The 24,857-nt window shown below is 44.2% G+C and overlaps 1 protein-coding gene across 1 annotated transcript in view; it reads left to right on the top strand.

The window, feature by feature from the left end:
- gli2a (GLI family zinc finger 2a) overlaps positions 1 to 24,857 on the top strand; it is an 85,961-nt gene that overhangs the window by 2,931 nt on the left and 58,173 nt on the right. The window contains exon 2 of the mRNA XM_080479064.1: positions 13,891 to 14,030. Within this exon, the coding sequence (XP_080335190.1) occupies positions 13,916 to 14,030 (115 nt within the window). The 5' untranslated portion in view covers positions 13,891 to 13,915. The remainder of the gene's footprint in view (positions 1 to 13,890; positions 14,031 to 24,857) is intronic.

The raw sequence follows: 24,857 nt of genomic DNA, 5'->3' as shown, positions 1-24,857 counted from the left end.
TTTGTAAAAGCGGACTAATCCAGTAAGCATATTGGTATTTTACCTGCTGAAATTCAGAATATAGAGCATCTTCCTCCCATCAAGGGCTCTCAAAGTGGGAGGAAGAGCGATTTATGTGTATTACAGCTCTGACAGTTCATTAAATCCAACATTTCATCCTCATTCATTAATCAACCCAGCACACGATGACGTCTCCAACTTGTAAACCCAGTTGTTTAACCCACAGCTCAGCATTAAATGTGACCTTTAGTCCTAAATTCTGACGAAACCCAACACAGGCCCACAGTGTGTGTTGTGTACTGAACTGCACTCCTGTGTAGAATGGGAAGTAATTTGAGTTTATTTAATGGCCATTCAAAAGGGGTTTGGGCTGTGAGAGGCAGACGATGAGTTGAGCGCCGCCGTGTTCTCCAGCAGTTCTCTGCACTTGACACGGTGGAAAAACTCGGCCGCTCACATTACATCTGTAGAGCCCTTGACTGAATCCCGTCTCCTCCGCTGTCGGCATGGAGGCGATCCCCTCTGGTTTTAACCCCTGTTGTTTCACTCTCCTGAGGGTGTCCCGTGCTTTCTCCCTCAAGTGGGTGAGGTTAAACCGGCTCGCATCATATTTAGGCTGGATGCTCCCTCTTGCTTCCTCTTTTTTTTTTTTTTTCTCCGCTCCACACTGTGAGGCTGCGAGTGGGTACTCCAGTCCCGGCGCAGACGCCGAGGTCAGGCTGGATGGTGGTACTTCATCTGAAGGAGCTCGCGGCTTCTGAAAACGCGTGTCAGTGAGAAACACAGCGAGGCGCATTTAACAAGCGGTTTTTAAGGGACGTACAGTGAAACACAAGACAAGAAGCCGACTGCCTTCATCACTCGCTGTAGCCTGCAGCGCCGTTTGAGTTCTACCCACTTCATCTGCCTCCAATATCCCAGCAAATAAATGAGAAGTTGAAGAGATTTGCCTTTTATACTGAGCACTAAGTATGAAACATAATGTGTCACCACTGATGGAAAGTATAAAGACCTTCCTCTAACGTCCCAGGGCCAAACTCTTCCCACTTCTGATGAGTCCGAACTGACTCATCAGAAACTCAGTCCCCCCCCCCCATCACAAGCGACTTAGCGGTAACATCATCATTGTCTATCCACTCACAAAAGGAACAATAGTGATTGTAGCTCAGGGGTCTTGTAAGGAAACCCTGCCCAGGTCAGCTGAGGTCACGTCGTTTGCAGGAGGGGGGAAGATGCTGGAGCAGATTTCATTATCTTGAAGCAAGATAAAGTCTCAAGATGAGACTAATGGAGTTTTTACATTACATTAAGAAAAAATGAATAAATCAACACTAAATGTGCACAGAATCTGTAAAAAAATTCAATTAAATTGAAATGAGCTGATTCACTTGATAAACATTTGCCTGTAGTCCAGTCAAACCTAACCAACTGCCGAGTGTTGTACTAAGATCAAGTGAACTCTGCAGTGATTCTGGTGACATTGCGGTGAACACCAGTCTCGTTATTAGGTTTTTTTCAGCGGTTTGTAATTTGCAGACGGTCCCTGCACTCTGTCACACAGCGGGCTGCTCATAGAGAACAATGTTGTTCCCGCTGCTCCAAAGACAAAAATGAGCTTGGAGCATATTCCCTACCTCGCACCGACGGGAAAGAGGCGTCATTAGTGTGTTGATGACTTTTTGTTCAAGAGTCATTGATGCTGGAATGTTCCGAGCTGCTCTCAGCAGGTGTATCTGTGTCTGGGTCTGATCAACCAATTCACCCAAACGTCTTCACATACCTGCTCCGTGCTGGAGTATCTCAAGTGTTTGTGTACCTGAGCCTTTGTTTACCTGCCATTGTACGCTCTAACTAGCACCACCTGCCAAATAGTGTGTAGCACCGGCTGTAGAGTGTGTTAACGCAGCCGGAGGAGGACGGCGCAGAGGATTATGGACGTTACTGGATTTCTGCGAATGTTCCATCGTCTGTTATCGTCCCTTCATTGTTCTCTTCATCATACTCATCTTGTTCAGGCAGGTGAAGCAAGTTGGTCTCATTGGTTTGAGGTAACAAGTGTTTGAAGAACCTCTCTGGTTGTCATGATTGATCTTTTTTGTCATTCTAATGGTGGTCAAAATGAGTTGATTAGTATTTCAAACCGTTGAAGTTGATATTAGCATTGATTGAAGGGTCCATGTTTCAGGGTGATAAAAAGGAAATATTTTGGACAAACGTTTGGATTTTTAACAGGCAGTACAGTAGGACTCCTGATTCCACTTCACCTCTTGACAGTAAGAATACTGGCTGTTTGATATTGTCACACAGAGGGGATCATGACTTCCCGTCACTGTATCATGATCGCTTCCTCATCAAACAACCAGCAGGCTGTTTCTGTGTAACTTCGAGTTGTGTAGATAGACCAACACAGACTGACAGACAATGGCGTATTGTCTGCCATGTTTGCCGCCGGCCCTAATCGGATGCAGAGGCTAGGCCCGGGGATCACGAAGGGGCCACGGGCAACAAAATGCAGCCATCATACTGACGGAGGAGGCGGAGGTGGGGGGTGTCTGTAAGTTATGATTTCCACCCGGGGCCTCCCATAGCGACCACGTCAGTGCAGCCTCCGGGGCAGATCAGTTGGGCTCTTTCTCCTCTGTTTCCATATGATGGGAGATATTAGATTCCAAAGTCTGCTGATTCACTGCCAGGCCACAGTCTCCTCTTTGAGAGGAGCCTGGACATACCGACATGTGGTTGTCTTTAGCAACTTGCACTGAAACGATCCCCTCCTCCTCCCTTACATGTCTGTTGCTGCCATCAACCCCCCCCCCAGAACCCCCGCCCCCACCCCCACCCCGCTCTCTCCTCTTGGCTCTTTTCCAAAGTGAACTTTACTCATGTTTTGTAATCAACTAAGTTAAGCGTGATGAGAAACACGGTGGTTGCTCGTATTATTGCATTTCACACGCGAGGCTTTGTGTCGTCGGGCTGCTCCCGGAGTGAACCGGTGATGTCAACAGGTGGCAGAATCCAGGAAAGGGAAAGTAGTGAAGACGGAACAAAATCCACATTGAATCGCTTCGCACTGCTGTGCTGCAGATTTAGAGGTTAAAAGGATGTGTTGCACGGTGACATGGTCGTATCCATTGGCGCTTTTCCACGAGTTACTACTCAACTCGCCTCACCTCACTTATGACGCTTTTCCACTATGTGTTAGTACCTGGTACCAGGTACTTTGGCGGTACCAGGTACTGTGGCGGTACCTGCTTCGCTTGACGGAGCGAGCCGTCACGAGTATCGAGAGGTCTCCGAGCCATGGATACCATCGGTACATGTTCTCTGCATCAGATAACACGTAGGGAGATTTATTTTGTACACTCATATCTGTGAAAGAACAGTCAGATTTTAAAGAGAAGGTAGAGAAACCCTTTTTATATTAAGTCTGTTGGACTTGGTGATACTTCAAACAATACAATCAAAGTGGCTTCAGCAGTTCTTTTGGTTTCCCTGCCTGGTCTGGCTTGTCCAAACAATCCAGTTAACATGATTTACTTACTTCGAGATACCTCCTCCCTCAACAAATGAGAATACGCAGACTTTTAAGTTTAACTCTCTGTTAGAAGGATGGACAACTTAGATCGTAGTGAGTGTCACAAAACGTATATTCTCTGCGTCAGACGGCCAAACTGTTCTGAATTGTTTATTAACTATATGGGAGTTGGTAAGATTTAATGTAAACAGCAAAGAGAATGACTAAATTAAGTTTATTGAACGGAAATGCATGCATTTGAGAATATTTTATGTAAAAAATTATTTACTTTTGAAATATTTATGAAATAATTGCACCTATTATTAAGTTCAAATATGGTCAATTGGCTTTCCTTCCTCGTTATCAACACTTTCGGATAACGCATTACCAGTTTCAGCAGTGCTGATTGCAGTTAAGACAAAATCTCACCTGGAAATGTGCTTTGGCCGTCGCTATAAACGCACCCTCAGCAAAAACACATGTGCACACAGCTTCAAGAGGAGGGACGACCCTCCTGTCGCCAAAGGCCAGAGATCGGACCCGGACGTGGCCGCAGCTGGTGTGAGCAGGGCGGCCGCGCTCAGCCGCAGACAGTTATCACATCTGCAGCAGCTTTAAAGTCACTGAAACAACGTGGTGCTTTTTAACACGACAAAACTGCAGTGCAGCAAGTACCTGCTTTGACTTGGCCAAAAGTTTCTCTCCAGTTTGACTGTGTGCGCTGTAACACACACACACACACACACACACAGACGCAAACACGCACGCGCACACAGTGTTGCTTAAGTAGCCACCAAGCTTATTGACAGCTGAAGCAGTTGAGAGTGAGTGCTAACAACACATTTAGGACGAATGACCCGGGCCAAATGCTTCAGAGAGGAAGCCGACTCCACTTTGCAGTTTGCAGTGTGGCGCCGGCGACAGCTGAGGCTGTAACACACACACACACACACACACACACAAACAAACACACACACACACTTCCATTACAAAGTTGCAGAGAGGACTTTGAGGTATTCATTCAGCTGTGTCTCCCAAGATGTGGACACATCGTTGATTGACAGTTTAATTATTTGAAATGGTTCATTTACAATTTATACCAGGTGATCGTGTCTGAATGCATTTTTTTTTTTAATTCATATGGATTATATGGAGCTGTTTTGAAAATTAACATTTTTAAAATTGGTTGACAGTTTATTACCTTTGCCAACGAAAGTTGGGCAGAGAAGGTTGTGTTTTCGTCTGCGTGTATTTACTCATTTATTTGTTTGTTTATTGAAATTTTTAGAGATGATTTCTCATCATCCAAGGACCAATTAATTTCAAATCATATGGATTATATGGAGCGTTTTTGAAAATGTACAGTGAAATAACACAATTAAAAAAACATGAATTTCATGAATATATACAAACTTCTCCTTCCCTGTCTAAAGTACAAAAGCCAATAGAAACAGAAGAAATAGTAGCCACAATTGGGAGAAAAAAAAAAAAAAGAACTTGTTAAAATTGTGTGAAATCGGCCAATATTTCTTCCTTTAGGTAGATGTAGTGATCATAATGTGAACCCATGTCAGGAGGAGAATGGGGCGGATGGATGGGTGAAACAAGACTTTATTTCAAGAGATTTGAATCTGAGCCAAGTGAAGAGAGAACCCATCACATATATATATGTTGTGGTTTTCATTTGAACTTCTTTGTTGATTTGTTATGTTTCTTCACCAAAGCTGACTGATTTGTGCAATCTTGAGGAAAACATCCCGGCCCTTAGTGTTTCGGCGTGACAACATGCCGGTCCTGTAGAGGATGACTTACGAGAGTGAGTGAAAAGTCACCATCCGACCTCCTGTGAAAATCCCTCTCAAGATTTTCAATATCTTAGTTTTTCACTCAAAGAAAAGTCCTTGAATGCGAAAAACGTTTGCATGTTATAGATTTTTATGGAAGACGTATGGAATGATTGATAAAGGTATATATTTTTTTGTTAATAGCATTAGCATGTGAAGGCTGAAAGCATCTATGCCAGCAGACTTTTCCGTCAGCTATTCAGTTATTTACAAGGTAAAACTTCATCCATCTTCGGTCGTGTTTTATCTTGCTGGTGGATCCAGATCCCAGGAGACTGTGGGCAAAGGCAGGGCACATCCTGGACAGGTCAGCAGTTTAACACAAGGCCCAGTCAATCACTCAAACTCACATTCACACCCATGGGAAATTTAGTCAACACAGAAAATCCCATTTACAGTTAATTATGAAAAATAAAATAAAAACAAGTATAGTAAATGAGGTAAGTTAAACCACATGATCAAAGGCTGTTAGTGAGTGTTAGTAGTACTTTTAGGAGGGCAGCGTCAAACCGCTAAAGGCTGAAATGCCTTGACAGCTATTGAGTGGATTGCAGTGAAAATGTCATGTTCCCCTTGAGATGAATGGATGAATGGTGATGAACACTGACATGCACCTGACTTTGTCTTCTCACTTTGCACAGTTTCTTGATGGGAGGCTCACTTTGCATTCCTGAACATTGCGGTAGTCTTTCAGGGGGTGTGAGGACGGCAAATGCATGTGGTGTGTGTGTGTGTGTGTGTGTGCGTGTGTGTGTGTGTGTGTGTGTGTGTGTGTGTGTGTGTGTGTGTGTGTGTGTGTGTGTGTGTGTGTGTGTGTGTGTGTGTGTGTGTGTGTGTGTGTGTGTGTGTGTGTGTGTGTGTGTGTGTGTGTGTGTGTGTGGCACCAAGACAAAGAAAAGATGACTAAATAAACATGGTAGAATTCCCCCTGCTAGGGACGATCTACTATATTGGCCACGAGGTCCACATCTGTTTTGCATTACTTGAAGGAGACAAAAAAGATCAACCACAGGATATTGCCTTTACTAGCAGGAAAGGTCAGGTTCAGGGGTGGGGTAAGAACTCATCCACAGGGCTTTCCTCCACTGTTTTAGATGCCTTTCATATTACATCAGTTGTTAGCTCAACACGACTCTCGATCTGTGATTCACCGGATGGTTGGTTTTGATCTGAAGCCTCAAGTGCTGCGAAAAGTTTGTGAGCGGATTTCTTAAAAACTGGAATTTGGCAAAGAAAATAGTTTGAACAATTTCACAGCTGTGATTGAAAACAGGACGTGCACATGCAATATAGGCAATCTTGCTTTTGTTAACCCCCCCCCGCGCGCGCTATGAGAAAGCCCATTAGGATAATTCTCTCCTTCCCGCTTGGCTGCCCGGGCTCTATACGTTTGTCACGGCCTGTAGTGGTGTTGTTTCAACCTGTGAATCTGACTTATGGATAATGTGCCGCTGTCAGGGGCCTCTCTCGGTCTACCTCGTGACCTTTCAGTCCCGAGCGTCAAGTCCTCACTGGGATCCTTCTCCAAAGACAAGTGATTCACCCGCCGAGAATGTGCCCTGTCCTCGCCTTAACTTGTCCTCCCTGAAGTCTCTGAAGCTCGTCGTCCATTCCGTTGTATCGTCTGTCAACAAAAACATTCTCCATCTGATACGGGACGTTCTGCACTGATAGCACAGATTTAATGCCACAACACAAACACATCAAAGCCGCGAGGACTTTCTGAGCCTGAGTGAAGAGTTGCGGGTGTTTTGAAAAGTGCCAATGTGCAATTAGTCTGCGAGTTGCAGGACATTCCCAGCGTCAATTTCTAAACTTTGTCTTGAAGGTTTTTGGTCGATGAACTTCAGTTACCTTGCAAAATTGTTTTCACTTTCAAGTGCACGCTCACCTTAAATGGTGAAGCCTGCAATGCAAGACTGGAGGAATCTTTGGGAGTTGAGCGTCTTGAAGACACGTCAACATATCAGGCAACCTTGAAAACCCTGGAATTGGAGCATGGGCCACTCAGCCAAGCAAGCCATGGGAGAATGTGGGTCTGTTATAAGATCAGGGACTATTTAGTAAAAACGGAGGCACATTATTAAATAAAGTTAGCAGCTGAAGAGAATAACTCAAGCAGGTAGTCAGGTTAACTGTGTAATTTTGCTGGATTTCTCCGGAATTCCAGAAAAACTCTTCAGGAGAAATGTTAATGTAGAGCTGTATGTTGTCAGCATATCTTTGAGGATCAGTACCAGGTCCCCTGATCGTGTCTCCAAGTGGAAACATATATAAGTAAAAAAAAAAATTGGGCTTGAATTTGAGTCTTGGGACACACCGTATTTGACATCATGACTCCCTGGGGAGTATATATTCATACTTACCAGAAGTCTTCTATCTGTAAGGTCGGACTTGAACCAGTTAAAACTAGAACTACACTCGGTAGAACGCGGACCTTCGCCATCGCCACATTTGTTTGTGGAACTGAGTTAGCATCGCGAGCATGTTAGTCGTTAGCTCATATCGGTGCTAACTGGGGAGGTCAGGTGGCTACATCACTGTGTGAAACACTGAGCAGGGAGCGTCTCCATGGCAACAGACGCTGAGCTCCTTTGAGCTCCTTCATCAGATTCCTCTCTCATCCGCTTTGTATGGAAAATTTCTTTGTCGTTTTCTGGTCAATTTTCTAATCAATTGGTCCGTTGATGACGACAAATTATCCCTGAAGATTTCATGCAATTCGGGTTAATAGTTCTTAATACATAAAATACATACATACAAACCAATAACTAAATAAATACACGCAGGCTAAAACATAACCTTCACCTGGCAAAGGTAAACAGTGCCACAGAGGCCAACCAGGTGCTTCAGTCTATTTAAAATGATTGATTGTTCAGTGTCAAAAGCTGCACTCAGATCCAGTTGCACCAGGACTAAAATCTTATGTGAGCACAAGTTGAACCTAAAACAATGAACAATGGAAATGAGGGCCGTGTCTGTACTGTGATCCACGCTAAAGCCAGACGGAAGAAAAAAAATCATTCAACTGAGTAAAGTCCATTTAGTGAGCTAATGTCTTTAGCCACTTTTTCATGTCTTTTAAACCAAAGACCCCTGGAGGCCCTTCAGGAAAACGGCACATCAACAGCTTTTAATCTTCAACTGAAAAAACACCATCGCGTCTGTGATGAAGAGCCAAAAAAAATGTAAAACAAAAGCTTGTTTGGGCTTTTGGTGGTTATTATTTGAGTCCCGGCATCGGAAACCTGAGCGGAGGGGTCTGCAGGTGGCATAGGGGCAGGGGACCCCCGCTAACCCCCCCCCCAATCCACCCTGCTATCCTCCTCCTGGTGCTTCTGCCAAGCGAGCAGAGTGTGGGACAGCAGTTGGTGGTGCGCTTGTGAAGTGTGTGTGTGTGTGTGTGTGTGTGTGTGTGTGTGTGTGTGTGTGTGTGTGTGTGTGTGTGTGTGTGTGTGTGTGTGTGTGTGTGTGTGTGTGTGTGTGTGTGTGTGTGTGTGTGTGTGTGTGTGCGCGCAAGCGGTTGCTGCCAGGAAAGAGAGCCTACCAGCATGAGGATCGCATTCAGTGAGAGATAGGACGGAAGAAAGTAAGAAGAGCAAAGCCTGGAAATCTTCAAAATGAGAGGGCCTCTTTTGATGTGTGTTTGCATTCCTTTCAGTGTTGGTGAAAGGGGAGCTGTTGAACGGTAGTGGAGGAGAGGAACACTTGAAACTGAACGAGGCGCTAAGAAAAACACACACCAGGTCTCATAACAAAAGTCCAAGATGAAGGGGGGGGTGGTAGGTAAAAGAACTGAAAGACAGGAAGAGGTTTGACCTAAAAAAAAAAAAAAAAGAAAGAAAAATCTAAATAGAGTGAGTTAATTAGCAAACTGAAGCGTGATGTCAGAGTCTCTTTGTTTGAGAATTTCCCCCATTCAAGCAGTTTTGTAGCAGGATCAAGTGGAACTTTCTGACACCCTCATGATTTAAGACTGACCTCGGCGGCAGAAAGCATAACGGCGCCTTTCACCATTACCTCAGTGGCTTTCCGGTGCCTCGTGTGGTGAAGTGGCAAGTCTGGACAGTCCGTCATCGCGAGAGAGCTGGCGAAGGAAAAATTAAGATGTACGATCTCTGGTACTTTGTTAGCATTCACGATCCCTGCCCACGCTGCACGTCTGAATCATTACAGGACTTGAGAACAACTTCCAGATAGTTTTTTTTGTTTTTTGTTTTTTTTAAGTATCCTCAGTGTGATTGAAAGTTGCTCTAGAGAATTGTGAGATTGCCTTGAATTAAAGTTTTCTTCACAAGTTTAACCAGACTTGAAACAGTCATCGACTTGCATGTTTGTTTTTTTTTTTTTAGATAATTCACAAAAAAGCAGAAACATCCTTCAGTAGAAAGAAAGTCCAGTTTGGCATTTGTTGCAGAAAGAATCCCAAAACAATGTGTCTGGATGTAAAAAAGAAAAAGTTTTTGGATATGGTGAGTTGACAACTTCACCCACAAACTTAAAAACAACATTTAAGTCGTGACTGTTTGAAGAACTCCTCTCACTAATCTTTAGCCAACTCAAAAGTTTATTTTCCATTCACTGCAACACGTTGATGGGAACTCTGTTACACAACTCCTCCTTCAGCCGTTTCTTATGATATCAAAGGTGGAAGTACTTCAAACACACGTCAAACACAAAAACCCTCATCTAGGCAATCAAAGCTAAGGATACCTTTATGTTTGACAAATCGAGTGGCACTTGGGAAAACTGATGAAGTCAAAGTCGTTGACTGAATAACAAAACAAGCAGGTACAATACCACGCACAAAAAAAAGAATGGGACTATAGCCGGGGTCTCAAACACAAGGTCGTCGGCCAAAACTCAAGGTGAATTTTGATGGGAACAACCTGTTGAAAAGTCAGGATTAAATAGTATTTCTCTTTATGTATTTATTAATAATATTACAAAATGTGGGTTGTTACCATCGTGCTTCACTGTCCGGGTGTTTCGGGTTCATTGGTGGTTTATTTCTGTTTGTGAGCGTTCTTGTTGCGATCGGGTTTAAAATGACAGGGTGAATGAACCACCCTCTGATTCATCTGTGCCAGCCAATCAGCGGCCTGTTGTCTGCTGACGTCACATTGTCTACTCGCCTCAGCTCACTTGGAACGTCAGCGTAGTGAAAAAGCCTCGAGTCAAGTGGAGTTAAGGTTGAGTAGGAACCAGTGGAAAAGCGCCATAAGTGTTATTCACCTCACCTGTCAGAGGTCATAATATTATAGCGGAAGGATGTTTGTTTTTAGTGTTAGTTTGCTTTCTGGAGCTTTATTGTTGTAGACTTGCAGTACGACAAAAAAGTTCACGTTTAAAAATATCTAAAATGAATTACCCTGAAAAAGATCATCTGTGGTACTTTTGGTTCCTAAAAAAACAACAACCCCAAAACCAATAGAATCATTGAAGCAGCCGATCAAAGGACGAGTGTCTATAATCGGCAAAACGTATAAATTAGTGTGTCTACACTGTAGTTTTTAATTGTTTTTATTCTAAATTTAGCAATGAATCATTGTTGTAAATTTTCTGTGTCATTTGTCTGATTTTATTAATGAAAAATATTCAAATGATCAAACCCACCCCTCAGTGTCCTCGGTGTAATTTGTATAGCAGGTGTAATAGTCACATATTAAACTAATGGTTGTTTGATATGTCATGCGTCTGTTTTTTTTTTTTTTCATTTTGGGAGGGGGGGGGGTTAAATCCTAGTCTCTGTGAAGTCGCTGGGCCCTGTGGTCACATGACAGCAGAGGGTGGGGTAAGGAGCCCTCACCCTGTTCGTGTCGCTGCCCAGCCAACCAGAAGATGAGAAAAGAAGTGCACCCTTGTTGTTTGTTAGCCTTTGGCCCCCGCCATCTGTCCGCTTGGTTCCTGACACCTGTACCAGCCCATCAGAGCCGGGCTTCCCTGTCATCGGGGGCGACGTGGGTTTACTCGGTTGGGGGGACATTGTGGAAGGAGGGAGGGCAGAGAGCACCGCCACCCGCTCCACAGAATGGGGTGAAGTCTGGGACACTTTCTAGAAAACATACTAAAATGGAGCTTTTATTGACGTTGGTTTCAGATGAAAACTGCACCTGCTTTTTTATTCCCCCCCCCCCCCCCCCACACACACAAAATTTCTACATAAATGACCTTCACAGGTGCTCGTATCCAAACCGAACATTGGCTCAAGGTTCAGAGGCGATTGGAAAGCAAATAGTTGGCAGGCCGTAAAAGCACGGAAACGGCTATTAATGCGATGCCAGATGTTCATCAGTCGGTGATGTCGAGGGGAGGATACGCTGTTATTTTGAAGGCTTGGGCTGGTCGAGAGGCGACCATCAATACCGAAGGGCATCAGTGTGCTCACGGAGCACATTTGATCAAACTCAGCCAGCTTTACTGGTCAACGTTCAGCACAATGAACGGCAGCTTAAGAGAATATCTCAATTCTTCTGAAGAGTTGTCTGGGCCTTGGACTAACACTGTTTGGCTTCCTAAAAAAAAAAAAAAAAAAAAAAAAGGAAACAGATGCAGCCTAAACCTGTTAGTCGCCCACCTCTAATCGGCTTACATTGGCTTGATGACAGGCGACTGGCACCTCTGAAGGGTCACAGACATGGTTGCAAGTACACGCAAATCACAGCAAAGGATGACATGTTGGAAATCCACATGGAACCAAAAACAACCCTTCACACTTTGGACGAGCAGTAACCAGAACATCCAGTGATAAGGGAGGATCATCCCCAGCGTTCCTAATCATTCCCAACCCACCTCTGCAGAGTGTCACAAGAAGTCCCTGCCATCCATTTGGTTTTTATTATTTCTGGTCTTTCTTGCAGCCCCACCCCCCAAAAAAAAAAAATCCCATTTGTTTGCCCGATGCAAGTGTGAATTAGTTTCATGGTTGCCGTTTAAGGGCGTTGTTTGTGTACAAGTCAAGTCATGAACACGTTTGGTTTTTAAAGTTTGTAAGGCAAGAATTATTGCTTCTTTATGTCCGAACAGGTGTGAGGACAGGACAGGACGTGTCACTTTTAGGTTGTTGTCGTAAAACACGGCTCGTGACGGTTTTCAAACCATCAACCCTGTTTCTTTTTCCTTGCACCTGTGAAAAGATCAAGTCACCCCCCGCTGATTGCATCCAGTTGTTCGGGCCTTGCAGTAACGTTGTCTCGGCGGACTGCTATGTTTTCTCACCAGCGTTTGAAAGCAGGTGGGAAAGCGACGGCCACGATCTGGCCGCGGAGCGCGGCAGGGTGGCGGTGGTGGACGGGAGGAGGACTCGCTCGTGTTTGTTCACAACACGGGATGATCTTGTCGGTCCTACCGGGTCAAACAAGTGGCATGCGGTCGAGTCATTGAGCCCCTCGCAGACGCGAGGAGGTATTTGCTCAGTGTGCGGTTCAAACCTCAGTGCAAAGAGCCACTGGCTTCTAACAGTCAGAACAGGAGAGGCTCTGTGAAGGCCTCGCATCAAACCGAGCAGTGTGTGTGTGTGTGTGTGTGTGTGTGTGTGTGTGTGTGTGTGTGTGTGTGTGTGTCTCTCAAGGGGCTGACCTGACATTAGTCACACTGTCGAGATGAAAAACATGCACGCGTATATTTTTTTTTTGGGTTGTTTTTTTTTCACATTGAAGGAACACACTCGAGTCTTTTCTATCGGGTCTTTTATTGAGTCTGTTTTATCTCTTTGCTTGGTGGCCTGGTTCGGTCAGACCGCGGTTAAATAGAGAAACTCGCTGAACCAAATAGAGATATAGTCCAGTCGTCAGAGTCTTTTCCAGCCTCCCTGTTCACTAAACGGGCACAGAGAAGCTCCGTCATTCTTTAATAGTGACTCCCGTCCTCTACCAGGCGAATTCCAGCTCCTCTCCTCTGGACCAAGGTTCCTGGTCCCACCATGCAGGACAAAGTGTTTTAAGAACAGCTTTGTTCCTGTCGTCGTCACTGAACTGAATAAGACCCAGTGACATTGCACTTCATCGTATTTATCCTATTCATCCATTTTCTATCTCTATTTATTATTGTGACTCTTCATTGAATGTTCATATCATAGTTTATGTAAGTGACTGCTTTTTATCTCTATAAGGTTTTATTGTGTTTCTCTTCATCTATTTTTTATATTCTTTATCTTATCTTAATCATTTATTTGTGAATGGTGGAACATTGAGCACTTGTGTGTCTCTATTTGTTACGACGTGCCAAATGCGTCACAAAAATCTGTAAAACAAGTCAACTTGAACCTTCAACCTTAGAATACGAATAACTACAACTCTGTTTTTCTGAATGCCGCAATTAAACTTTCTTTTACTTTTCATTTTTTCCCCAGCCACTTTAAAAAAAAAAAAAGTAAATTTAATGGAATAAATTATTAACAGAACAGTTCCAATTTTAGTGTTCAGACTTCAGCTGTATTGCTGTGCATGTAAAAACGAAAATATCAACGTGTGATATTGTATATCCCGCTTCTGTTGTTTGACTGCACATCAATATTTCTATCGCCTCTCTTAGACTGTGACAGAAGTTGAAGAGCAACATGGAAACTTCAGCTCCTGCCGCCTCTGACAAGAAGGAGTGTAAAGTTCCGGGCCTGGATGGAAGCAGCTTCTCTGAACTCCCGAAGAAGCCTTCGCCGACCACGTTGACCAGAGGTGACGCTCTATTCTCATCGACACTGGGCATGCACATCTATTTTATCTCTGAAGAAGGTCAAACACAAATGCTTCTTTCCAACGCAGTTGTAAGAGGTCACTCTTCTCCGCGGATTCCATTCTTCTCTGTTGGATTACTGTACAGTCCGCAGTGCAGTGAGCTGAGACATTATGGCCACTCACACAAGTAACTGGGTGGCACATGAAAAGAGTTCGACCCAGACATGGGGGCCGCGTGTTTCAGAGATGTCAGAGAATGGGCGATGAAAAAATGCTATAATGAGGCTGAAAGACCTTGTTCTCACCTCCCGAGTGTAAATTTCATGAATTACTAAAAAAAAAAAAAAAAAAAAGGGGCTGGCGTAGCAGTGGACGACATGGTTTATCAGAAGCCTCGAATAAAGTCTGAGAGGAGGGAGGCACCTTTGAAATGCAAAACAAGATGTCGTATGACATTGTGGCTTCAGCGCTATTTCTGCTTAATGATGGGCCTGGTGGCCTGCCACGAGAGGAGCCATGGGCATTAATTGTTTAGGGATGCGCGGCGAGAAACTAGGGCGTTCCACTGCGTCCTCACTGGCACCTCCACAAAGAGAACGCAAGGTTTTTTTGAAAACCAGCTGAAATAAAAAATATTGTTCATGCCACAATATGAATTATTGAGGCATTTAGATGGATATGGCCATTGTGAGTCTTGTAAAGTTGAGTCTGTGCATGGCTCCTTGTAACCTTGCCCCCTTGGAAAGAAAAACCCCATTCAGCACCCATTAGGGGTTATTTGTGCTTGTGATGTAACGCCGAGGCTGCCGGTTGTGCAAGGCTCCTTCTACGATGGGTCATAATTAAAAGATGAGAGCTCATGTTTTCATTAGTGGATGTGTGATGAAAACTCCTCATAATGAGGTTGGGGGACCTTATTGGGGCCTCTGAGATATCAGTCTTATGAATTACTAACGCCTGCTTGTGGAGACGGTGGTGGACACTGAAACCCTCAGGAAGACGTGCTGGCGAGTGTGCAAGAGGCCTCTGCCGTAACGCACCATTCACTTACTGTTTAATGAAGGGCCTGGTGGCCTGCCATCACAAAGCTTATTCTGTCACTTGGGAGGGGTGGCAGTAAAAGTAGGACATTGGTTTGTTATTAGATGTTAATTATGTACTTTTACTTTCATTTTTCATGATTCCTTAGTTTCATTTGTACCAGTTTTCAATCAAACGCCACAAACTGGTTCATGAAAACTTCCTCATTTATTCTGCTGACTTGCATTTGAAAAGAAATCGCAAGGCACCCTGCGATGGAAGAGCGAACCACACAAGACAATAGTGTAACTCGAGGAGAAACATCCTGAGGACGTCTTGTTCACTGTGATCCGATGTTTCAGCTGCTCACGGAACTCATAACTTGTTTCATGACGAGCGCTCACTGTGCTTGTGTTTCACGGAGACATGCCTTGCCCTGTTCGACTTGTCTGCGTCTCCCCAGTGTGTGGAGACATAATGGAAGTGTGTCTGGTTTCTAATGAGAGTGTGTGTCAGGGTCTGGGGGTATAAAGCGGAGAGCGGGGTGGGGGGGACACTGCGTCGGGTTCGGTCCACATGATGGGAATTAGACTTGTTTCGCGGGGCCTCGTTAATGGTTTTAAATGGGCACCCACATTTTGCTTGACAGCCTGCATCTGTCTTGCTACAGGGCGTGCTTCCACAGGCTTTGTGCAACCCGACTCCGGGGCCCTGGGATTTACGAGTCTGTGTTGGCTTGTGCTCTTACCATGTTGGAGTAACATGTGTTCAGATTAGGCGCCCGCTTCCAGGACTGTAAAACATTCTCATGGTTTCAAAGGAAATACCTGTGATTGATGTGCCTTCCTCATCCCTGACTTCACACCAGACACCAGCATGCAGGAGTTCTCCTGCCAAGCTTTGCATCGCAGCCCTTATAATAATCTTCAGAAAGTTTGCCTCGGAGAATTTTTCACTCATCGCTCACTTTGGTGTTGACTGTACCAGGCCAGTGGAGCAGACAAGCTCAGTAACACTGATTTTTCCTCTGCTATGAGCAGTGTGTTATATTTATCTCTCTTGGAATTTGGCCGCCAGCCTGTAAAGTGTAGAGAAAGATTGATGCTCTTCAGCATGAGAAAAGCACATTGTCCACAGATAATTATTCACAACTGTGATGTATCTCAGCATAGAGGAAAAAAAATACAGTATGTCAACACTTACTTTCCCCAAAACACGAAGTCAGTTTTAAATCTGTCTGGCTCCAGTCTTTCCTCATGAAAATGCATCAGACACCAGACCCTCTGAAATGCTCACTGTAGCATAGACGGATGGAGACGAGCGCTGCAGTATAATGAATCTGTCTCGGGGTAGAGCGAAGGTTTGTGATAAGAAACAGGAGTGTTAATCACAGTCGTCCTGGGTAAGTCTTAGCCTGAAGGCCCCCGCCCCCTGCCCATCGGGGTCTCTGCACCGGCCACAGGGCCTTTCTGTAGAAGGTACTCTGGAGTGGGTCATGGCCCCTCCTGGCAGAGAAAAATGTCCAAGAGGAAAAATAGACCCCCACCACCACCACCACCACTGCTCGCCCCTCGTCCCACCCCATCCGCAGGCCTACTCCAAAGGGAGGGCCACTAATCTTCCTGAGAAAGAGATTTCTGCCTTTCTTTCTATGTTCCTAAATGAGCCTCTTACGCCGCCGTGCTTCCACCGGGTGAGTCAGAGTCGGTGGGGGGGGTGGCGGGGGGGTTTATACAGGGATGATTGCATTCATGCCAGACCTCTGTGCCCCTCCACCTCCGTCGAAGGAATCAGCGTTTTCGTCTCATGATGCTTGAAGTATTCAAACAAAAAAAAAGAGAAAAATACCTCAGGGCGCTCTGACTGAGGCGCCATGATGTATTCGTGGTTCCAAGTGAGTTGAAGTGTAGAATCCTTTCTGTGTATTGGTGCTCTCCTCAGATGTGGATCAAGTTTCGTAGTCAAACATCCAAGAAGTCGCTCCCCTCGGCTTCCAAAGCCACCAAATGTGATGGATTTCTCCTTTAACAGCCCAAAGTACACATTCGGAATCAGTTCTATCAAGTATCATGTACACTAACATTTTGGAACACCATATCAATAATGTCTTTCTTGATACTCGAGAAGTCCTGCAAGCAACAAGCTTACAGGAAGGAGTATTGACTAAGTCCCGGTGTTGTTTATTTTCCTGTCAGGGTCTATAACGGCACACTATCAGGAAGTCACTGTTGTCCTCCAACAAAGAGAGACCGATTTTGTTTCTGTCCCGGAATGACTTGCAATTTATTGGACCTCAGTTTGTGGTTTCAGGATATGCTGAGTCAGTAGTATGTATTGTAATTCTGTGCTTCTTATCTCCTGTATGGGCGTTAAGTTGGAACCGGTCTAGATGCAACACATTTTGCTGCTGTAATCCCATTACTTTGTAAGGTAATAAACTTTGCAACAATTAGGTACCTAAAAATTTAACCTCTGACTTGACATGACTTGAGATTTTCACATGTGTGACTTGGTCCCATGTCTTGGACAAACTACTGATTTAAGGAGTCGTCAATGTTTCTGATGCGATGAACAAAAGGGCGAAACTGTAATAACTAGAGTCCAACTTCAGGGGGTTGTGATCATTCTTGCTGAGATGTTTTTCTGTTTGGTCTTATTTTACTTTTCTTACAAGTACCAGCTGACGTCAAGACAGGTTGCCAGTCCATCACAGGGAAAACATAAAGAGATGGACAGCCACCGTCAATATAGATACCCTGATTCTCCTACTACAGATCTTTGTACTGCGAGAGTAAACTGAAGAAAACTGAAAAAAATCAAGGATGAATATGTTGCTGCTATGTAGTGCATAGTTTTATTGCTGAAAGTGAAATGAAGAAAATTCCCAAATAGATGATACAGGAAGAAACTAGTATTCTTCAAAAGGTCTGTATGAAGCAGCAATAACTATTTAGTATTAAAACCGTATTTTAATTAATTTTGTTAAGGTAGATCATCCTTGTTTTAGTCTTTGAGTGCAGACTAAAATCCAAACCAAATATAATAATCAGCAATATAAATGTGAATAAGGTACACACACATTCATTGACAATATTTATTGTTCTTGTATCATTAATATTGACGCCAGAGTGACGTAGATACAACTGATCAATAAATGGTATATTCTTTTTTTAGCTAAATGGATCAATTATATGAAGTCTTTTCAAATAAAGAGCCATTTATATCTGATATCTCATCTTTGATTATGATAAAAAAATTTAAAAAAAGATCATGTAAACGTACCCAAGCACGACACAAAGAACTAAATTCAACATCAGTTCATCCTGAATTATTTTTATGTTCCTGCCATGTGAGATATGAGTACATCATTACAATACAAGTTCGTGAATTCATACCGTCACATTTTTATTTTCTACCTGATCGTTGGTATTGCTGCAAAAATGTGTTGAATAAATCAGGATTCTTTTTCAAAAGTTTAAGGTCTGTCCAGATTCACATTTGTCACTCCAACTAAAATTCCGTCCGTTTTTTTGTTCGAAGCACTCAGAGGGTTGCAGAGATCACATTCGAATTTCTGTTGGACTGTCCTTATTATTTCACGAGTGACATTTCCATAGGAATTCCCAACAAAAGAAAGGCTCTACATTGATATGTCTTCCAACTTCACAAGACACACATCTCCTTAGGAGACCATTAAAACCATAGAACCATTTATTAGATAATAGGTATAGCTATCAAAAAAAGTTTTTCGAACTAGAATCTATTGTGTGTTGGCTCAACGAAGGCTTGCAGCCTCTAATGTGGTGAGGAAACATAAATCAGGCTCAAGTAAGACGACTCTTCTGATATTGGTTATACATTTCTGCTTCAAAGTCTCCCAAGAATTAAAAGGAAGCAAACACGACATGCTTTGGGGCAATACCTGTGACTACAACTCTCCCTGTAGTTTACAGACTCAGGGTCCACACTCAGCATTCCTCTGAGGTGGGGGCGATATACGGATGCTTTAGGGGATTAACCAAACCGCCATCAGCTAGCTTTCTCTCCCCGTGCATTCTAGTCGCTCACCCCTCGCTCACTTGTACTTCCCCTTTCTCTTTTTTTGTGTTGCATCCTCTCTTGAACTGAAAGCTCTTTCCCAGCATGCCGTGTGTAATCCATGCCCCCCGCCTCCGAGACGCTTCCTGTCCTGTTTTTGTTTGTGGGACCGTTGGGAATCGGCTCGTAAGGTGCTCCGGCGCTCTCCTCTCCTCCAAGGTGTCGCCTGAGGCAACCGCTCTCCGTCGCCTTGTGGACGCCATCAAAGCACTCGTTTGAAAGTCCCGTCAGCCTCCGTGACCCCGCCTCACCCCCGGTATCCGCCAGACCCCCACGCTCCCAGCCCCGGCTACTTCCATCCGCTAATGTTAGCCCTAACACTCACAGTTCAAGTGAAGGGAAAATAAACGTCCGAGGAGTTCAGACGTGGCGAAACAAAAATGTGTGCTCGCTGTAAACACGGGCGGGAGGCGCTTATGTAAACAGGTCTGGTTGCTATGGCTTAGTTGGTCTTGAGTCGGACAGTCTGTGGTTGGGCTCTTCCGGTTCTTATCCCCCCCACCCCCCCACCCCGCCATCCTCGCTTGCCGACACAGCTGCGGTCCGCCCTCGTAGAAATCAAGTCTTTTTCAGCGCTGCATGTTGTGAGGAAACTCACTCACCCATGAGAAAAGAACCATGTCTGCGGCTGTTGGTTGAGCATACACCTCGACAACTAAATGTCCACAACCGCTAAAGACCCTGAATGGAAAATGTGTTCAAGCCTACGGATAAAATCTCATTTGCACAATTAATGCCGGGTGTAACTGTGTTGCAGTCACCCCGCCACACACAAAAGCCAAAAGAGGAAATTGATTTTTGCCATCAAGTGAAATTCCTCCGTCCCGTCGGGAAACGCAGCTTCATGTAATCACAGATCTAAGGTTTCAACGTTGCAGCTCCTCTGCTTCTGGTTTCATTCAGCAATTAGTGTAATCACTCCGCACTCGGGGGCCGCTGGCTCATCGAGCTGGACTTGTTCATACAGATCAGCTGCCTGACATTTCTAAATAACTAGCCAAATGCCTCTGCCCGGTAGCCGCTGGGTTCAAGCGGAGGCGGACAGGTTCTATAAACGCCTCTGAAAAAATAAACTTTTACTATTATATTTCCTTGTGGCCACATCTCTCCCCGTCACCTTCTCCAGAGGGTGAATCCAGATGGAGCGCTCAGCCACGATACCGGCCGTCCCCAGTGGACCTGATCCAACCAGACGGGCTGCTGTGAACTGGGCGGCCAGCAGAACACGCAGACCAGGTTGTCTATGTAAATGGTGGACGCAGATATAACAAATAAAATCCCACAATGTCCTCCCACCTTGGTCTGGGCTACCATAACCACTGGTCGAATGAGAGGAGATTTAGCTTCGGTTAGTCTACATGTCAAAGATGTCCTGAGAGAAAAGTAGCTCAGTAACAATACTTCTTATTGTATTGTTGATTAGTGCATTTGATCTTTGTTGAAACCTTACTCGACTGGCCTTCACAATAAGGAAGCATGCTTGGCAATGAAATCCATAAATAAACCCAACAAAAGAATAAAGAATAAACTGACTTTTCTGGGATGTGAGACAATGATAAAATACTATTTTAGATCAGGAGGTCGGTTGTGCCTGTGAAGACCAAGTAACGATATGGAGACCCAACAGACATATCTAACACTCACATTTTTCCAGTTAGTAGATAGATTTTGTGTAACTTTACTTTAGGACTGTAAGATAAGAATCTTGTACTGGAAACTTAATAAAATCATGATCCATTAAGGGCGTGTTCACATTCCACTGTTTGATCCGGACCAGAGTTCTCTAAAGCGAAAAAAACATTTTGTTTGGACAACGTGAAATCTCCCACCAACTCTAACCTGAGCTAACAAGCAATACCTTGTCCCTTTCAAATGCTAGGTCTTGCTTTGCTTGCAAACAATATTTCCCGTGGACGGGGGGAGAGGACCTGACATAGTGCGCTGTGCATTCTGGGTAGTAAACAAACAGAACTAACCACGCGAATCAGAAGCAGAAAGGAAAAGTTGGAAAATATCTTGCGGGCAGATGATGAGGAAGAAGTAGTGAGGACGACTCTCATGGATATCTGGTCTGAAGACTTTATATCGTGGTTGTTTGTGACTTCCCATTAGCCACGAGCTAACTGGCCTCGCCACCACGGGCTAAAGCGGAAGGACTTCCTCTTTCAATCTGGACTAAACAATGAGCCGTGTTTCTTCTTTACTTCCTCTCTGGTCAGTGTTTGTTTCGGGCTACAGCGCCCCCAAACCAGCAGCTGGTGTAATTAAGTGACATTTTCCAGGTGGTTTGATCCAGTCTCAAAAGTGAATGTGAACGCCACCCGAACCAAATGAAGGGGTGAATATTCTCAGCTCCCCTCCCTCCCAAGTGAACCCAGTCCCGGACAATCAAAAAATGAAAAGCCCCTCAGTACGTACATTTCTTCTGGCCTAAATAGACAGGTTTTCCTCGTGTTTTGTTGCATACTTTTTTTCAAGATGGTCTAAAACAAATTCCTTGGTGAGATTTTCTACCAACAATAACCCTGCAGTTGCTATACAGTGGGACAGTGCTTTGGTCTATGCTACCATTGGTTCCACCACTCTGTAATCACAGAAAGGCCTGTCGTATGTTCTCCTCTCAGGTCCCTCAGAAAAAAAGACAAACCAAATGCTGCCATATGGAGAAGTGATTTGTAATGTCAGTCATTGTACAGCTGCAGGAAATATTCAGAAATACCGATGGCCGCTCTGTGACAGCTGGATATTGAGTGGTATTCCTGGCTGGAGTATAAAAGCATCCAGTCTAGAAACAGGATGTCTGAGATTTAAATCCTAAACTCTCACCACTTCAGCACACCCAAACATTACACATGGCTAGTTATCCAAACTGCCCGACTGTGCCGCTTTTAGCTGGGATTGACTTCATATGTACAGCAGAGCAGAGTTTTGCGAGATAAAACAAAAAAAACACAAACGAAAAAGTCATTGCAGCTTCAACTATTAAAAAACTCTGCGAGAAGGAGGAACATGTGATCTCTGCTCAACAACAAGCATATGATTACAGTCGTTCATAGATTCATTTCTTATCCCAACAATGAAATCAAAACAAACCTCTCAAACTTTCCTCTGTGAAGTTATTATCCCTAAACACTGAGTTCACCTGGAAAGATATAATTAGGCTTCTCATTTAGTGCTTACTGCGACGCGTTTACCGCTTCGGCTTCATTACGTCAGTGAGTCTACGAATAAAGAGGGCTTGTGCATGTGTGTGTGTGTGTGTGTGTGTGTGTGTGTGTGTGTGTGTGTGTGTGTGTGTGTGTGTGTGTGTGTGTGTGTGTGTGTGTGTGTGTGTGTGTGTGTGTGTGTGTGTGTGTGTGTGTGTGTGTGTGTGTGCATGCGTGTGTGTGTTAGCATAGCGTGTAAGCCTGTTGTGTTTTGTTTGCCAGGTGATTTCCCCCATGGTGTTAGCTAAGCCTGAGAATTCTTGGCTCAGGCTTCAAAGACGAGCAGGGTCATCTGCCGACGGCGGCGAATACAGACATGTTCGCGACACAACACCGGTCTGACGCGCACAGGAAAAAAAGACAGGGGGAAGTGTGATTGACCGCTTTTATTGTGCTCTACACTTATTCAGTAATCTGTAAAAGAAAGAAGTCTGTTTCCTGCGGTTATACACATTTGCGGTTCACACGAAACTGCGCGCATATTAGCTGCTAGTCGCTAACTGTGGGACGTTTTGTCCTCCTTTAGAGTTAAAACTAAATCTAATCAATCGCCTCGGTACAGATCTAATTTCCGGGTTCTGTATTGGACTTATACTGTTTTAGAAATAGTTTCCATATAATGTGATCAAATTAGTTCAAAACGTGTGCACATATAAAAGGGAAATTAAATTTGATCAGGGTTAATACATTTTCAATGACATGTAGTAGGTTGTAATAGTCCCACTGGGGTATTTTGATTGTTTTCATTTGTTAAAAAATTTGGCTGCTAACTGAATGAGATTACATACAATAGACGGTCTGATCCTTTATTATCATTATGTTTGTCTTCCTTGGTATTCTTTCTCAAACTTTACCATTTATGAGATTATAGTATTATCATAGAGAGAATTTCAAGCTTTGAGGAGACTGCACTAAGCTCATGTAACTATGGTATTGTTTGTTTTTGACCGAATATTAGCAGAAACCGTGTTTGGGCTGTAACTCATGCAATTGACTCTACTTTTGTCGGTCACCAATCTTGATTTATGCAATAATCCAAAACCAAGGGAAAAAAATTCCATTAGCTTTTTTCTGTTGTGTATTTGAGTTAAAGGGGTCATATTGTGCAAAATTCACTTTCTAATGGTTTTTCAACAGTAATAAGTGAAGTGTGGTTCTTCAGAAGTGAAGAAAGTCTGTCCTCTCTCTCCTTGCCTTGTTTAAATTTTTTAAAAAGTGTGTTGCTCCAACGAGCCAATCAGAAATCAAACCCTATATAGTGTCATCGGGGGTTTAGCCAATCCCAATTATGGCCCTACCTTTGACTCCTCCCACAATTAGGCAGCTTTGCTCTGGCACATGGCACCACCAGAGGAAGTACTTCCTCCTCTTCCCAAGATGGGCATGTGTGGGCGGAGCCAGTCCAGCTCACACAGACGCAGCAGATTCAGAATGCAGCTCCTATGATCCAATATTACAATGGAGGAAAATCAAAGAAAAGCAGGATTTACTTGATGTTATCCTAACACCCAAAAAATGACATTGGAGGCAAGCAAAGGTCAACTTCTTGGCAGCTGCAGCCAAAAGAAGTAGTCACTAGCTGTGACTGAACCAAAAGGATATGGTGTGGGCTTTGCAGCCCACACCATGGACCTCATGGAGCCTCCGGGTCAACACACACACACACACACACACTCCTCGTCCTGATCAGCCTGTGATTGGCTGGCTTTGGGTGGTGTTTTGTGATAAAAGGCCGAAACATGTGCACAACTGACAACGTGTGGTATTGGAGGCACCAGGCGGTCATCCCCCAATCACACCCCAACCAAGAGGACATCTCCATCAACAGCATTGGACTGATCATCAAACGGATTGTTATGACATAGTGCATCCTTACTGAGCATGCTCCTTAACCAAATACTAATCAGCAAATGAAGGCATGTCCCTCTGGAGCCATATATTCAGTGTGTTTGTCACCATTACATTTTGAAGCCACATTTTTAACTGCATAATCTATCTATGTGTGTGTGTGTGTGTGTGTGTGCAGGAGCGGAGCAGATTCTCGCCGTTAGCTTTGGCACAACAGGTCTGAGATGCTTAGCGGTAAAAGTACTGTAAATCCTCTGCATTCAGCACAATTGTGGTCTCCGAGAGAATCTGGCCCCGTCTGAAATTCCCACGGAACAAAAGAGGAGGCAGGGGGAAGAGTAAAGAGGGGGAGAAACAGAGAGGGTACTCAGCTGAAGGGGGGTATTGTTTACATATCAAGACACTTCCTCTAACTCCCAGGAAAAGCTGTAATTTGCCTTGCGAGGTTTTTACAGTTTAATTTCTCCATTGTGCAGAGGGATAACCCTTTAATTACAGAGGAGGAAGTGGCCCTAAGCCTTGGACAGAGGCTGAGGGCTCGTGGAGAGAGAGCCGCCTTGGCGAGTTCCGAGACTCACTCTTTCTCCCTCGGTGCTTTTCAATGTGGTTTGCCCTCACTTTTCCTCTACTGTCGCCACGTCGCTCCTTCATTAGC

The sequence above is a fragment of the Lipophrys pholis genome, assembly GCF_963383615.2.
Source record: "Lipophrys pholis genome assembly, chromosome: 13".
In the NCBI taxonomy this organism is placed as follows: Eukaryota; Metazoa; Chordata; class Actinopteri; order Blenniiformes; family Blenniidae; genus Lipophrys; species Lipophrys pholis.
This window is presented reverse-complemented; position numbering and strand designations above follow the sequence as displayed.